A 14,215-nucleotide genomic window follows, 5' to 3' on the forward strand; every position below is an offset into this window, starting at 1 on the left:
CTTCCTCTGAGACCAACTGTGCTTTGGATGGCCACTCACAAGCTTTTAAGGCCCCAGCCACTACACAACAAACTAGGAGGTAGAACAGAAGCACTAAACACGATATTGTTGTTGCTGTTAGGTGCCATCGAGTCAGTTTCAACTCATAGCAACCCTATGTACCACAGAACGTAAAACTGCCTGGTCCTGTGCCATGCTCACAATTTTTGTTATGCTTAAGCCCACTGTTGCAATCACTGTGTCAACCTATCTCATTGAGGGTCTTCCTCTTTTCTGCCAACCATGTACTTGTACTTGCTTCTAAGGAGCATTCTGGTTGTACTTCTTCCAAGACAGATTTGTTTGTTCTTTTGGCAGTCCAATATATACTCAATATTCTTCACCAACGCCACAATTCAAAGGCGTCAATTCTTCAGTCTTCCTTATTCATTGTCCAGCTTTCTCATGCATAGGATGTGATTGAATGTATCATGGTTCGGTCAGGTGCACCTTAGTCTTCACGGTGACATACTTGCTTTTCAACACTTTAAAGGAGTCCTTTGCAGGAGATTTGCCCAATGAAACGCATCTTTTGATTTCTAGACTACCGCTTCCATGGGTGTTGATTGTGAATCTAAGTAAAATGACAACCTTGACAGCTTTAATCTTTTCTCCATTTATCATGATGTTGCTTATTGGTCCAGTTATGAGGATTTTCATTTTTTTTATGTTCAGGTGTAATTCATACTGAAGGTTGTGGTCTTTGATCTTCATCAGTAAGTGCTTCAAGTCCTCTTCACTTTCAGTAAGTGAGGTTGTGTTATCTGCATAATGCAGGTTGTTAATGAGTCTTCCTCCAATCCTGAGGCTCCGTTCTGCTTCATATACTCGAGCTTCTTGGATTATTTGCTCAGCATACAGATTGAACAGGTATGGTGAAAGGCTACAACCTTGACGCACACCTTGTCTGACTTTAAACCATGCAGTATCCCCTTATTCTGTTCAAACAACTGTCTCTTGATCTAGGTACAGGTTCCCCATGAGCACAATTAAGTGTTCTGAATTCTCATGTTTCACAGTGCTATCCATAATTTGTTATGATCCACACAGTCAAATGCCTTTGCATAGTCAATAAAACACAGGTAAACATCTTTCTGGTATTCTCTGCTTTCAGCCAGGATCCATCTGACATCAGCAATGATATCCCTGGTTCCACGTCCTCTTCTGAATCCAGCCTGCATTTCTGGCAGTTCCCTGTCGATATACTGCTGCAGCTGCTTTTGAATGATCTTCAGCAAAATTTTACTTGTGTCTGATATTAGTGATATTGTTTGATAATTTCCACTTTCAGTTGGATTGCCTTTCTTGGGAATAGGCATAAATATGGGTCTCTTCCAGTCAGTCAGGTAGCTGTCTTCCAAATTTCTTAGCATAGACAAATGAGCACTTCCAGTGCTACATCCGTTTGTTGAAACATCTCAGTTGGAACTCCATCAATTCCCAGAGACTTCTTTTTCACCAATTCCTTCAGTGCAGCTTGGACTTCTTCCTTTAGTACCATTGGTTCCTGCTCATATGGGTACCTCCTGAAATGGCTGAACACCGACCAATTCTTTTTGGTATAGTGACTCTGTGTATTTCTTCCATCTTTTGGTGCTTCCTGCATCATTTAATATTTTCCCCAAATTTATTAGGCCAAATTAGTTGGGATGTCCCATGAAACCATGACCCTAAACCTCCAAACCAAGAAACCAAATCCCATGAGGTGTTTGGTTGTATATAACCAGCCTTAGCAGCTGTTTTTTGTGTTGTTGTTGTAAGTATATCTATCGCACAACATCTGCCAATTCAACTTTTTACAGGTGTACAACTTATTGACATCAATTACATTAACTGGCTGTGCAACCCTTACCCTTAATCAATGTGATTTTTCCATAACTTCATGGAGTTTTCAAAGCTGTGACCTTTCAGATGCAGATCTCCAGGCCTGCCTTCTGAGGTGCCTCTGGGTGGGTTCAAACCCCCAATCTTTTAGCTAGTAGATGAGCGCTTAACCATTTTCACCAACCAGGGACTCCAAATACTTGGTACTATCAGATCACTTGGTTTTTACCAATCTGGTGAGTATAAAAGTATATCCTATTGTGGTTTTAATTAGTATTTCCCTGATTATCAATAAGAATGGGCATCATTTTTGTTTGTTGTTGTTGTTAGGTGCCATCGAGTCGGCTCAGACTCATAGCGACCCCATGCACAACAGAACGAAACACTGCCCGGCCCTGAGCCATCCCCACAATTGTTGTTATGCTTGAGCTCATTGTTGCAGCCACTATGTCAATCCACCCCATTGAGGGTCTTCCTCTTTTCCACTGACCCTGTACTCTGCCAAGCATGATGTCCTTCTCCAGGGACTCATCCCTTCTGACAACATGTCCAAAGTATGTAAGATGCAGTCTCGCCATCTTTGCTTCTAATGAGCATTCTGGTTGTACTTCTTCCAAGACAGATTTGTTTGTTCTTTCGGTATATTCAATATTCTTCACCAACACCACAATTTAAAGGCATCAATTCTTCTTTGGTCTTCTTGTTCATTGTCCAGCTTTCACATGCATATGAAGCGACTGGAAATACCATGGCTTGGGTCAGGCACACCTTAGTCTTCAAGGTGACATTTTTGGTCTTCAACACTTTAAAGAGGTCCTTTGCAGCAGATTCACCCAATGCAATGTGTCTTTTGATTTCTTGACTGCTGCTTCCATGGCTGTTGATTGTGGATCCAAGTAAAATGAAATCTTTGACAACTTCAATCTTTTCGCTGTTTATCGTGATGTTGCTTATTGGTCCAGTTGTGAGGATTTTTGTTTTCATGTTAAGGTGCAATCCATACTGAAGGCTGTGGTCTTTGATCTTAATTAGTAAGTGCTTCAAGTCCTCTCTACTTTCAGCACGCAAGGTTGTGTCATCTGTATAACGCAGGTTGTTAATGAGTCTTCCTCTAATCCTGAGGCTGCGTCCTGCTTCACATAGTCCAGCTTCTTGGATTATTTGCTCAGCATACAGATTAAATAGGTATGGTGAAAGAATACAACCCTGACGCACACCTTTCCTGACTTTAAACCAAGCAGTATCCCCTTGTTCTGTCCGAACAACTGCCTCTTGATCTATGTAAAGGTTCTTCATGAGCACAATTCAGTGTTCTGGAATTCCCATTCTTTGCGATGTTATCCATAATTTGTTATGATCCACACAGTCAAATGCCTTTGCATAGTCAATAAAACACAGGTAAACATCCTTCTGGTATTCTCTGCTTTCAGCCAGGATCCATCTGACATCAGCAATGATATCCATGGTTCCACATCCTCTTCTGAAACCGGCCTGAATCTCTGGCAGTTCCCTGTCGATATACTGCTGCAGCCGTTTTTGAATGATCAGCAAAATTTTGCTTGCTTTTGATATTAATGATAAATTGTTCTATAATTTCCACATTTGGTTGGATCACCTTTCTTGGGAATAGGCATAAATATGGATCTCTTCCAATCAGTTGGCCAGGAAGCTGTCTTCCATATTTCTTGGCATAGATGAGTGAGCACCTCCAGCGCTGCATCTGTTTGTTGAAACATCTCAATTGATATTCCATCAATTCCTGGAGCCTTTTTTTTTTTTGCCAGTGCCTTCAGAGTAGCTTGAACTTCTTCCTTCAGTACCATTGGTTCCTGATCATATGCTACATCTTGAAATGGTTGAACATTGACTAATTCTTTTTGGTATCATGACTCTGTATTCCTTCCAGCTTCTTTTGATGCTTCCTGCGTCATTTAATATTTTACTCATAGAATCCTTCACTATTACAACTCGAGGCTTGAATTTTTTCCTCAGTTCTTTCAGCTTGAGAAACACTGAGCATGTTCTTCCCTTTTGGTTTTCCATCTCCAGCTCTTTGCACATGTCATCAGAATACTTTGTCTTCTCGAGACGCCCTTTGAAATCTTCTGTTCAGTTCTTTTACTTCATCAATTCTTCCTTTTGCTTTAGCTGCTCGACGTTCGAGAGCAAGTTTCAGAGTCTCCTCTGATATTTTTTGTTTAGTAGCCATTAATGTTTCTACTTTTTTAAAAATTCCTTTAGACTATTTTGCTATTAGACAAAAATTACCTAATTTTAATAATTCTTTTTGAGGAGGCATAGATTAAAATGAACACTATGCCAGCAACATCCAGGAACCAAAACCACAAATAAATTCAGGTTTACTAACACTATTTAATATAATTTAATATTTTAATATAACAATTTTATTTTAATATTTTAACAAAACAATATTATTTAATATAATATAATATAAAGTGGTATGACAAGTTTACCAGAAGGCAGGTCATTAAAAAAAAAAAAAAAGTTTTCTTCTTTAATTGGAATTTACTTACAGAGTAAAAAAGGAAGAAAAGAGCCTGTAACCAAACCTCAGTTATTTACTGCTCTGCAAGTAAGTTTTCAAATGCCTTTCTGCAATGCAACAGGTTTCTTTTTTACATATGGCCTTTCTAACCTTAGGTCTATAGTTCCACCAAGATGATTTGTTAGGCCACAATCTTGTAAAGGGATTGGACAATTTACTATACAAATAAGGTATGTAAAACCCTGAAGAAATTGGACAGTTTATTATGCAAAACATCTTTGGAAATAAGGATCTTTCTTTTGTTATGCTAAAGAGGTCATTCAGTGTAGGGTAGGTCCTAATCCCATCTGAGTGTTTTATAAAAAGGAAAAACAGACACAGAGACACACACCATGTGAAGACTGAGGTAGATGAATCCACAAGTCCAGGAACAGCAAGGACTGCCAGCAGCTACCAGAAGCTGAAAGAGACAAAGAAGGAACTTTCCACAGAGCCAATGCTCTGAACTCGAACTTCTTCCCTCCAGATCTGTGAGGAAAGAAATTTTTGCTCTTTAAAGCTACCCACTTATGGTATTTTTTGTTACGACAGGACTAGGTAACTAAGACACCTTCCCCAATTCCTATTCCTGTTTCTAACACCTCTACTCCTCACCAGTGACCTGAACCTGAAGATCCTGTTCCCATTTATAAAACTACAACAAGGCATTATAAGATTTTGATTCTGAATGCATTTTCCAATAAAAGTAATGTTATAAGTAGTTCTCAGGTATTACAGTAGTAGAGTACACCATAACTCAGCTACCTATAGGTTCAATAGGTTTTGGAAGGGTAAACAGGTAACCTAGGTATCATTTTATATCAATGTTTCCTGAGGGAAAAGGCATTCAATGGTTCAAACGACTGACTTAAAAAAGACTTCCATTTTCCTGAAGATATCTCTCAGCAAGCACACTATGTGTAACAAAGATTAGTAATCAATAGCTGTTAATTAAATGACATGTGGGGGGAGGGGACGATAAATGTACCTGTTGCTAGTCCACCCACTACCACTGCCGTAGAGCATATTTTAAATATAATTTAACAATGCAAAGAGAACAACAAAGTAAAAGAATTTTTTAAAGTAGCATTTACTAGCCCTGTGCATTATAACTGATTTTAGCTCAGGCCACCCACAATTTACCTTTCCATCACACTGAGGTACGAGATTAAAACTGGAGCCATTATTCCCTGTCCTTGAGTATAAAGACTGCGACCCAGCTGGAGCTGAACTCAAAAGGACACATCAACTGGGCCCTGAGGTATAAAGAGAATAGCTAGGACAAGCTTGGAAAACATCTTTTAAGGAAATTTTCATATAAACAAATCATAAACAGCACAAAAGATTCACTATTTTCCACTCTTCTCTTTTTCTGTTAGCATTTAATAAATAGTAAGATTTGTTGGACCAATGAAGACCCTCCTGACTGTCGTTACTAAAACCTGTACCAATGATTATTAAGAAAGACAATTCAAAATGTAGAATCACAGTAATTTGGCAGTTTTTAGCGAACCTGTGAAAAGGTGAACCTTTCAATGATCTTACCCATTTGTAATGTTAATATATACTGACGATACCGTAGTTTTCCTTGGACTCGGAAAGACATGGCTCTGGCAGCAGGTTTGTCCATTTTCCTGCTTTTGCCTCTTGGAACATATGCTGAATAAAGCCTTTCTTTTTTGCTTTACTACAACTTTGTGGTGACTTTACCCTAGGACAACACTAACAAACTCAAGAGAAACGAGGAAAGCTAACTTTCAATGAGAACTCATTATGCACCAAAAGGCTTACATACTTCAATTTATCCTTTTACAAGGTATCAGTTGAACTGTCCCCCCAAAAGATATGTTAAATCCTAAGCCCTGGTACTAGTAAATGTGTCCTTGTTTGACAGTTGCGTCTTTGAAGATTTTATCAGTTAACATAAGGTCATAAAGGAGCAGAGTGGGTCCTAACCCCATCTGGATGATGTCCTTAAAAAAGAGGAAAAGATACACATAGAGACAGACAGGGAGTGGGTAGCCATGTGAAGATGCATCTACAAGCTAAGGGAAGCCAAGAAACACCTGGGCCTACCAGAAACTAAGAGAGACAAGAAGGGATCTTCCCCTAGGGCCTTTACAGGGAACACAAACTTGCCAGCACCTTGAATTCAACTACAAGCCTCCAGAACTGTGAGACAATATATTTCTGTTGTTTAAAGCTACCTGCTTTGTGGTACTTTCTTATGGCAGCCCTAGGAAACTAAAAACCCATTGCCATCCAGTTGATTCTGACTCATAGCAACCCTATAAGACAGAGTAGAACTGCCCGATAGGGTTTCCAAAGAGGTAATCTTCACAGAATTAGACTGCTACATCTTTCTCCCTCAGAGCGGCTGGTGGGTTCAAACTGTGGACCTTTTGGTTAACAGCTGAGCGCTTTAAACACTGTGCCACCAGGGCTCCTTTTACAGAGATTAGGTAATTTATATTGATAGATGGTTTATGTGATTAATTTTTATTAGGCTAAAAATGAGACTGCACTAACTAGAGAAAGATGTTTAATTCTAAAACCAAATAAATCAGAATAAGTCATCTAAAGGACAAACTAGAAATAAAAAAGTATCCATACTTTAACCCAAGAGTTTGGATGAAGTATACACCACTGAAATATATGTAAGGGTCAAGTCTTTTGCTCTCACAGGCAACTCCTCTTAAGAATTTATAAGATTCTTTAACATGTTTCTTGAGATTTGGTTGATATTCTGATTATAGGACAGAACTGAGAATGACCTGGGACATTAGCAAGGAAAGAAGTTTATGGATTCTGAGAATCTGGGCAACCTGTGGGCTGTTCCTTGGCAATGCCAGCTCTAGTAGCAAATCAAGATATATCTGAACCCCCTTTACAACAGCTTCATCTCTATACCAAACCCAGTGCCGTTGAGTCCATTCCAACTCATAGCAACCCTATAGGAAAGAGTAGAACTGCCCCATAGGGTTTCCGAGGCTGTAAATCTTTACGGAAGCAGACTGCCACATCTTTCTCCCACAGAGTGACCGGTGGGTTCAAACCGCCAATCTTTCAGTTAGCAGCCACGTGCTTTAACCACAGCACCACCAGGGCTCTTTTATCTCTACAGCTACCTAGAAAATGGGTTCTGGTACTAATAGCAATTTGCCCAGGACATATAAGAGTAATGGTGGAGTCCAGAGGATAGCCACAAGTCTGACTGAATTCAAAGTCCAACTTCTTTCCCACTTAACAATCTGAAACCAAAGACTATTTTCTTAAAAATATTTGTTTTCCCACTTAAATCTCTTATTTTGAATCCAGAATTACCAAATTTGTGTTAAATATTATAGCTGCAGAATATGTACAGTTCAGGACGTTCTATAAGAACACACTTTAAAAATTACATTAACAGATTCTTAAAAATAATTTACTTTGACTAAAAATTATATATTATTTGATTAGAGTTTAAACAGTAAAAAGCTGTTCTTACCAATAACAACAACAACCACTATTTACTGCACATTTATTTTCAGGCTCTGAGCTAAGCCCTTCACATAGCATTATCAGGTTTATTTTCAGTCCTTTACTCTCTATTACTAGCATAATTTTGCTTTAATATTATTCAAGAGAAAAATAAACCACGCTAAAAATAGAAAACAAACAGCCAATTAAATCTAATTTGCTTAGAGTAGGAATTTAAAATTGATAATCTTTATATTTTTAAAGAAATAACTCCACTGATCTACTTAGTAGGGAGGGTACTGACAAAGCAGAAAGCAAACTTTTCAATCATAAACCACCAATTCTTTGCTGATAGAAAGGAGTTACAGCAACCACAGGTGCCTGAAGGCACTACTTCCAACCATCTAGTCTTCACTCCTTGGTGGAAGCGGGCAGAGAGGAAGTGGAGAAGTTTTCAGTTACCTCCATGGCTTGGGTTACCACACCAACCCACCTTCCCTCACCATAACACACACACACACATGCAACTGATGACAAAACCAATATCTTTCCTCAAACTGTTTCCTCTCTTTTGCCACCTTTATAAAGAAACCACAAAAAGAAAAAGGAATAGAGAAAAATGAACAGATTCTCAGAGAATTGTGGGGTACCATGAAGCATACAAACATATGCATAATGGAAATCCAAGGAGGAGAGGAGAGAAAGAAAAGGGGGAAAAATATATTTAAAAAAAAAAAAAAAAATTTTTTTTTTTTTTTTTATATATTAGAAGAAATAATGGCTGGATATTTCCAAACTTTGATGAAAAAGATTAATCTACACATTCAAGAAGCTCAACAAACCCAGGTAGGATAAACTCAACAGAGATCCACATCTTTATCAAAAGATAAAGAAATATCTTGAAAGCAGCAAAATTAAAATGATTCCTCAGATGCAAAAGATGCTTGATAAGATTAACTGTCAACTTCTCATCACAAACCATGGCAACCAGTAGGCACCATGATGACACAGTGGTGAAAGAAAGACTGTTAACCAGGAATTCTATATCCAGCAAAACTATCATTCCCAAAAATGAAGGAGAAATCAAGACATTTTGAGATATAAAAACTGAGAGAATACATCTAGCAGACCTGCTCTACAAGAAATACTAAAGGGAGAACTTCAGGCTAAAATGAAAGGACTCTAGACAGTAACTCAAATCCACATGTAGAAATAAAGAGCACCAGTAAAAGTAACTACATACGTAAATATAAAAGACAGTATGAATGTATTTTTGTTTGTAACTCTTTTCTTCTATTATATAAAAAGACAACCATATAAAACAATAATTATAAAACTGTGTTAATGGGCTTAAAGATGTATGAATTTACTCAATGTGTAATAATATCCATGCTAAACTTGTGTCAAAATTCCTATCACAACAGAACTAAGTAGTTAGACAATTCAGAAAATACTATTAAATCTAGAAACTCTGCCCACTTACTAAAGTTCTATTAGGCAATCTCTCAATAAAAACATGATAAGCTATTCCTGAAGGCTGTGAATGATATTAAGAGTTAAGCTTTTTTTATCACTTTTCAAATTTACATAAAGACACAAACAACCATGGACTCCTCAGGATACAAAAGCCTTTGTTTTAAAATGGACATCTACAATTGGGTTTGCATTTGCTAGTAATATAGAGCAGCTATTCACCCCATTAAGTCCTGGAAACCAAACCAGTTGCCATCGAGTCTATTCCGACACATATGGAAAGTGCGCCTGAAAAGTGCTATTCTAAATTATCCCACCCACCCACTGCCGTCAAGTCGATTCTGACTCATAGCGACCCTACAGGACAGAGTAGAACTGCCCCATAGAGTTTCCAAGGAAGCGCCTGGTGGACTTGAACTGCCGACCTTTTGGTTAGCAGCCGTAGCACTTAACCACTATGCCAATAGTACTGTTAATATGTAAGAACTTTAAGACTTAAAAATCACTTATCAAATGCTTATTACAAACATCACTTCATAATTAATGGAAAACCCCCAATTTGAACTTTCCAAAGATAAATTTATATTATAAAAAGAACTTAGAATCATGGAATGTTAGATTTTTGTTGTTGTTCTATTCATTCAAATGTTTAACAAATGTTTATGGGGCACTATTACACTCCAGGGCAGTGAGTTTAGTGAGATTACATCTCAACTGATATCCCATCGAAACGTTTCAACAAACGGATGCAGCGCTGGAAGTGCTCACTTGTCTATGCTAAGAAATTTGGAAGAGAGCTACCTGGCCAACTGACTGGAAGAGACCCATATTTATATGCTTATTCCCAAAAAAGGTAATTCAACCAAATGCGGAAATTATCAAACAATATCATTAATATTTCACACACAAACAATATTTTGCTGAAGATCATTCAAAAGTGGCTACAGCAGTACATCGACAGGACACTGCCAGAAATTCAGACAGGATTCAGAAGAGGATGTGGAACCAGGGATATCATTGCTGATACCAGGTGGATGTTTATCTATGTTTTATTGATTATGCAAAGGCATTTGACTGTGTGGATCATAACAAATTATGGATGACATTGAGAAGAATGGGAATTTCGGAGCACTTAATTGTGCTCATGAGGAACCTGTACATAGATCAAGAGGCAGTAGTTTGGACAGAACAAGGGGATACTGAGTGGTTTAAAGTCAAGAAAGGTGTGCCTCAGGTTTGTATCCTTTCACCATACCTATTCAATCTGTATGTTGAGCAAATAATCCAGGAAGCCACACGATATGAAGAATGGGGTATCATGATTGGAGGAAGTCTCATTAACAACGTGCATTATGCAGATGACACAACCTTCCTTGCTGAAAGTGAAGAGAACTTGAAGCGCTTAATAATGAAGATCAAAGACCACAGCCTACAGTATGAATTACACCTCAACATAAAGAAAACAAACATCCTCACAACTGGACCAATAAGGAACATCATGATAAATGGTGAAAAGATTGAAGTTGTCAAGAATTTCATTTTCCTTGGATCCACAATCAACAGCCATGGAAGCGGCAGTCAAGAAATCAAAAGACACATTGCATTGGGCAAATGTGCTGCAAAGGACCTCTTTAAAGTGTTGAAAAGCAAAGATGTCACCTTGAAGACTAAGATGTCCCTGACCCAAGCCATGGTATTTTCAATTGCATCATATGCATGTGAAAGCGGGACAGCAAATAAGGAAGACCAAAGAAGAATTGATGCCTTTGAATTGTGGTGTTGACAAAGAATACTGAATATACCATGGACTGCCAAAAGAATGAACAAATCTGCCTTGGAAGAAATACAACCAGAATGTTCCTTAGAAGCAAGGGTGGCAAGACTGCATCTTACATTCTTTGGACATGTTGTCAGAAGGGATCAATCCCTGGAGAAGGACATCATGCTTGGTAAAGTACAGGGTCAGCGGAAAAGAGGAAGACCCTCAACGAGATAGATTGACACAGTGGCTGCAACAATGGGCTCAAGCATAACAATGATTGTAAGGATGGTGCAGGACTGGGTAGTGTTCCGTTCTGTGGCACCTAACAACAACAACAACATTGCTATGTGCTAGGCACTATCCTAGCAACTAGGGATAAAAAGACAAGGCCCCTGTTAAGGATTGAATTGTGTCCCCCAAAAATGTGCATCAACCTCACTAGGCCATGATTCCCAGTATTGTATGGTTGTTCTCCATTTTGTGATCTGATGTAATTATCCCATGTGTTGTAAATCCTAACCTCTATGATGTTAATGAGGCAGGCTTAGAGGCAGTTGTGTTAATGAGGCAGGACACAGTCTAAGGATTAGGTTGTATCCTGAGTCAATCTGTTTTGAGATACAAAAAAGTGAGCAGAGAGACAGAGGGACCTCATTACCACCAAGCAAGAAGAGCCAGAAGTGGAGCATGTCCTTTGGACCGAAGGTTCCTGTGCTAAAAACCTCCTAGAGCAGGGGAAGATTGATGACAAGGACCTTCCCCCAGAGCTGATAGAGAGAGAAAGCCTTCCCCTGGAGTTGGTGCCCTAAATTTGAACTTCTAGACTCCTAAACTGCGAGAGAATAATTTATGTTTTTAAAGCCACCCATTTGAGGTATTTTTGTTATAGCAGCATGTCATGGATTGCATTGTGTCTGCCAAAAATATGTGTCAACTTGGTTAGGCCATGATTCCCAGTATTGTGTGGTTGTCCTCCATTTTGTGATTGTAATTTTATGTTAAAGAGGATTAAGGTGGGGTTGTAACACCCTTACTAAGGTCATATCCCTGATCCAATGTAAAGGGAGTTTCCCTGGAGTGTGGCCTGCACCACCTTTTATCTTACAAGAGATAAATGGAAAGAGAAGGAAGCAGAGAGTGGGGACCTCATACCACCAAGAAAGAAGCGCTGGGAGCAAAGCACATCCTTTGGACCTAGGGTTCCTGTGCAGAGAAGCTCCTAGTGCAGGGGAATATTGAGGAGAAGGACCTTCCTTCAGAGCCAACAGATAGAGAAAGCTTTCCCCTGGAGCTGACGCCCTGAATTTGGACTTCTAGACTGTGAGATAATAAATTTCTCTTTGTTAAAGCCATTCACTTGTGGTATTTCTGTTACAGCAGCACTAGATAACTAAGACAACAATGAAGACACCCAAAAACCAAACCCACTGCCATCAAGTTGATTCCGACTTATAGCGACCCTATAGGACAGAGTAGAACTGCCCCACAGGGTTTTCAAGGAGCGCCTGGTGGATTCGAAGACACAGCACTACATAACTAAGACAGCCCCTATTCCCCAAAGTGTGCACAGTCCAATAAGGAACTCTCATTCTGTAATCAAAGAATTTATGACCAGTTTTTTTATTTTATATTTCTGTTATTACACAGGTAAGGAAACTGGTACTCATAGCTGGCAGTGACTAAGGTAGAAAGACACCCAGGTCTATCAGTTTCTTGCCTGATGTGTTCTTTGCACCACACTTATGACAAAGAGTGATGAAGGAGAACTTCCACGTGAGTGAAGCAGAAGCATGTAACCGTGGGCAATGTACGTTATAGTTATCCAATTAGAGACAGAAATCCCTAATGGTAATTGAAAAAAACAAAAAAACAAACCTGTTGCTGTTGAGTAGACTCTGACTCATAGTGACCCTATAGGGCAGAGTAGAACTGCCCCACAGAGTTTCAAAGGAGTGCCTGGTAGATCTGAACTGCTGACCTTTTAGTTAGCAGCCATAGCTCTTAACCAATACACTATGGGGGTTCCCAATGGTTATAGACAATATTAAATATTTAACAATTTAGATACAGAAATTTCTAATGGATGTGCTATCATAGTAATAATAAGCTACCTTTATTAAAGAACTAGGAGGAGTCCCTGGGTAACACAAATGGTTGAGCACTCAACTACTACTCAAAAGGTCAGTGGTGGGCAGAAGTCGGAGGCGGGGCCAAGATGGCGGACTAGGTAGACGCTACCTCGGATCCCTCTTGCAACAAAGACTTGGAAAAACAAGTGAATCGATCACATACATAACAATCTACGAACCCTGAACAACAAACACAGATTTAGAGTCAGAGAACGAACAAATACGGGGAAGCAGCGATTGTTTTCAGAGCCTGGAGCAAGCGTACCAGTCAGGTAACCTTCGGCACCCGATTTGGGGCAGAGCCCAGGGGAGCAGATGGCACAAACAAGGGGCCCAGCCCTAGCCCCCGAACTCACTCCGGGAGGGGGCACAGCCGGTTCGCGTGGGCGGCGTGGGGACGCACCCGGCGGGAGAAGTCCCCGGGAGGCAGTGACTGATCTTGGAGCGGGGAGAGCAGCGTCCCAGCCGGGGAACCGTCCCGCCGGGATTTTGGCTGGGCGCAGGCACGGCATAAGCACGGAGAGCTGCTCCACCCCGCTGAACTGACCCCCGGAGGGGGCCCAGCCGGTTCGCGCGGGCAGCGTGGCGACGCAGCCAGTGGGAGAAGTCCCTGGAAGGCAGTGACTGGTCTTGGAGTGGGGAGAGCAGCGTCCCAGCCGGGGAACCGTCCCGCCGGGATTTTGGCTGGGCGCAGGCACGGCATAAGCACGGAAAGCTGCTCCCCCCTCGAACTAACCCCGGGAGGGGGCCCAGCCCGTTCGCGCGGCGGCGTGGTGACGCAGCCGGTGGTAGAAGTCCCCGGGAGGCAGCGACTGGTCTTGGAGCGCGGAGAGCAGCGTCCCAGACGGGACACGCGGTCACGGCACAAGCACGGGGAGCTGCTCCACTCACCTGAACTAACCCCGGGAGGGGCCCAGCCGGTTCACGGAGGCGGCACGGCGACGCGGCTGGCGGGACGAGAAGTCCCCAGGAGACAGCGACTGA

At 40.6% G+C, this 14,215-nt stretch overlaps 1 protein-coding gene across 10 annotated transcripts in view; it reads right to left on the minus strand.

Moving 5' to 3' along the window:
- Positions 1–14,215, minus strand: part of CDK19 (cyclin dependent kinase 19) — a 190,539-nt gene that overhangs the window by 120,490 nt on the left and 55,834 nt on the right. For 4 of the 10 annotated variants that reach the window (XM_049898882.1, XM_049898920.1, XM_049898910.1 and 1 more), the window contains one exon: positions 4,761–4,829. The exons of 5 other annotated variants lie outside the window; for them this stretch is intronic. In XM_049898882.1, the coding sequence (XP_049754839.1) occupies positions 4,761–4,829 (69 nt within the window). Of the gene's footprint in view, positions 1–4,760; positions 4,830–5,551; positions 6,967–14,215 lie in introns of those variants that run through there. One more of the 10 variants, XM_049898961.1, reaches the window with a different exon arrangement.

This window comes from Elephas maximus, chromosome 1 (genome assembly GCF_024166365.1).
Source record: "Elephas maximus indicus isolate mEleMax1 chromosome 1, mEleMax1 primary haplotype, whole genome shotgun sequence".
Classification (NCBI taxonomy): domain Eukaryota; kingdom Metazoa; phylum Chordata; class Mammalia; order Proboscidea; family Elephantidae; genus Elephas; species Elephas maximus.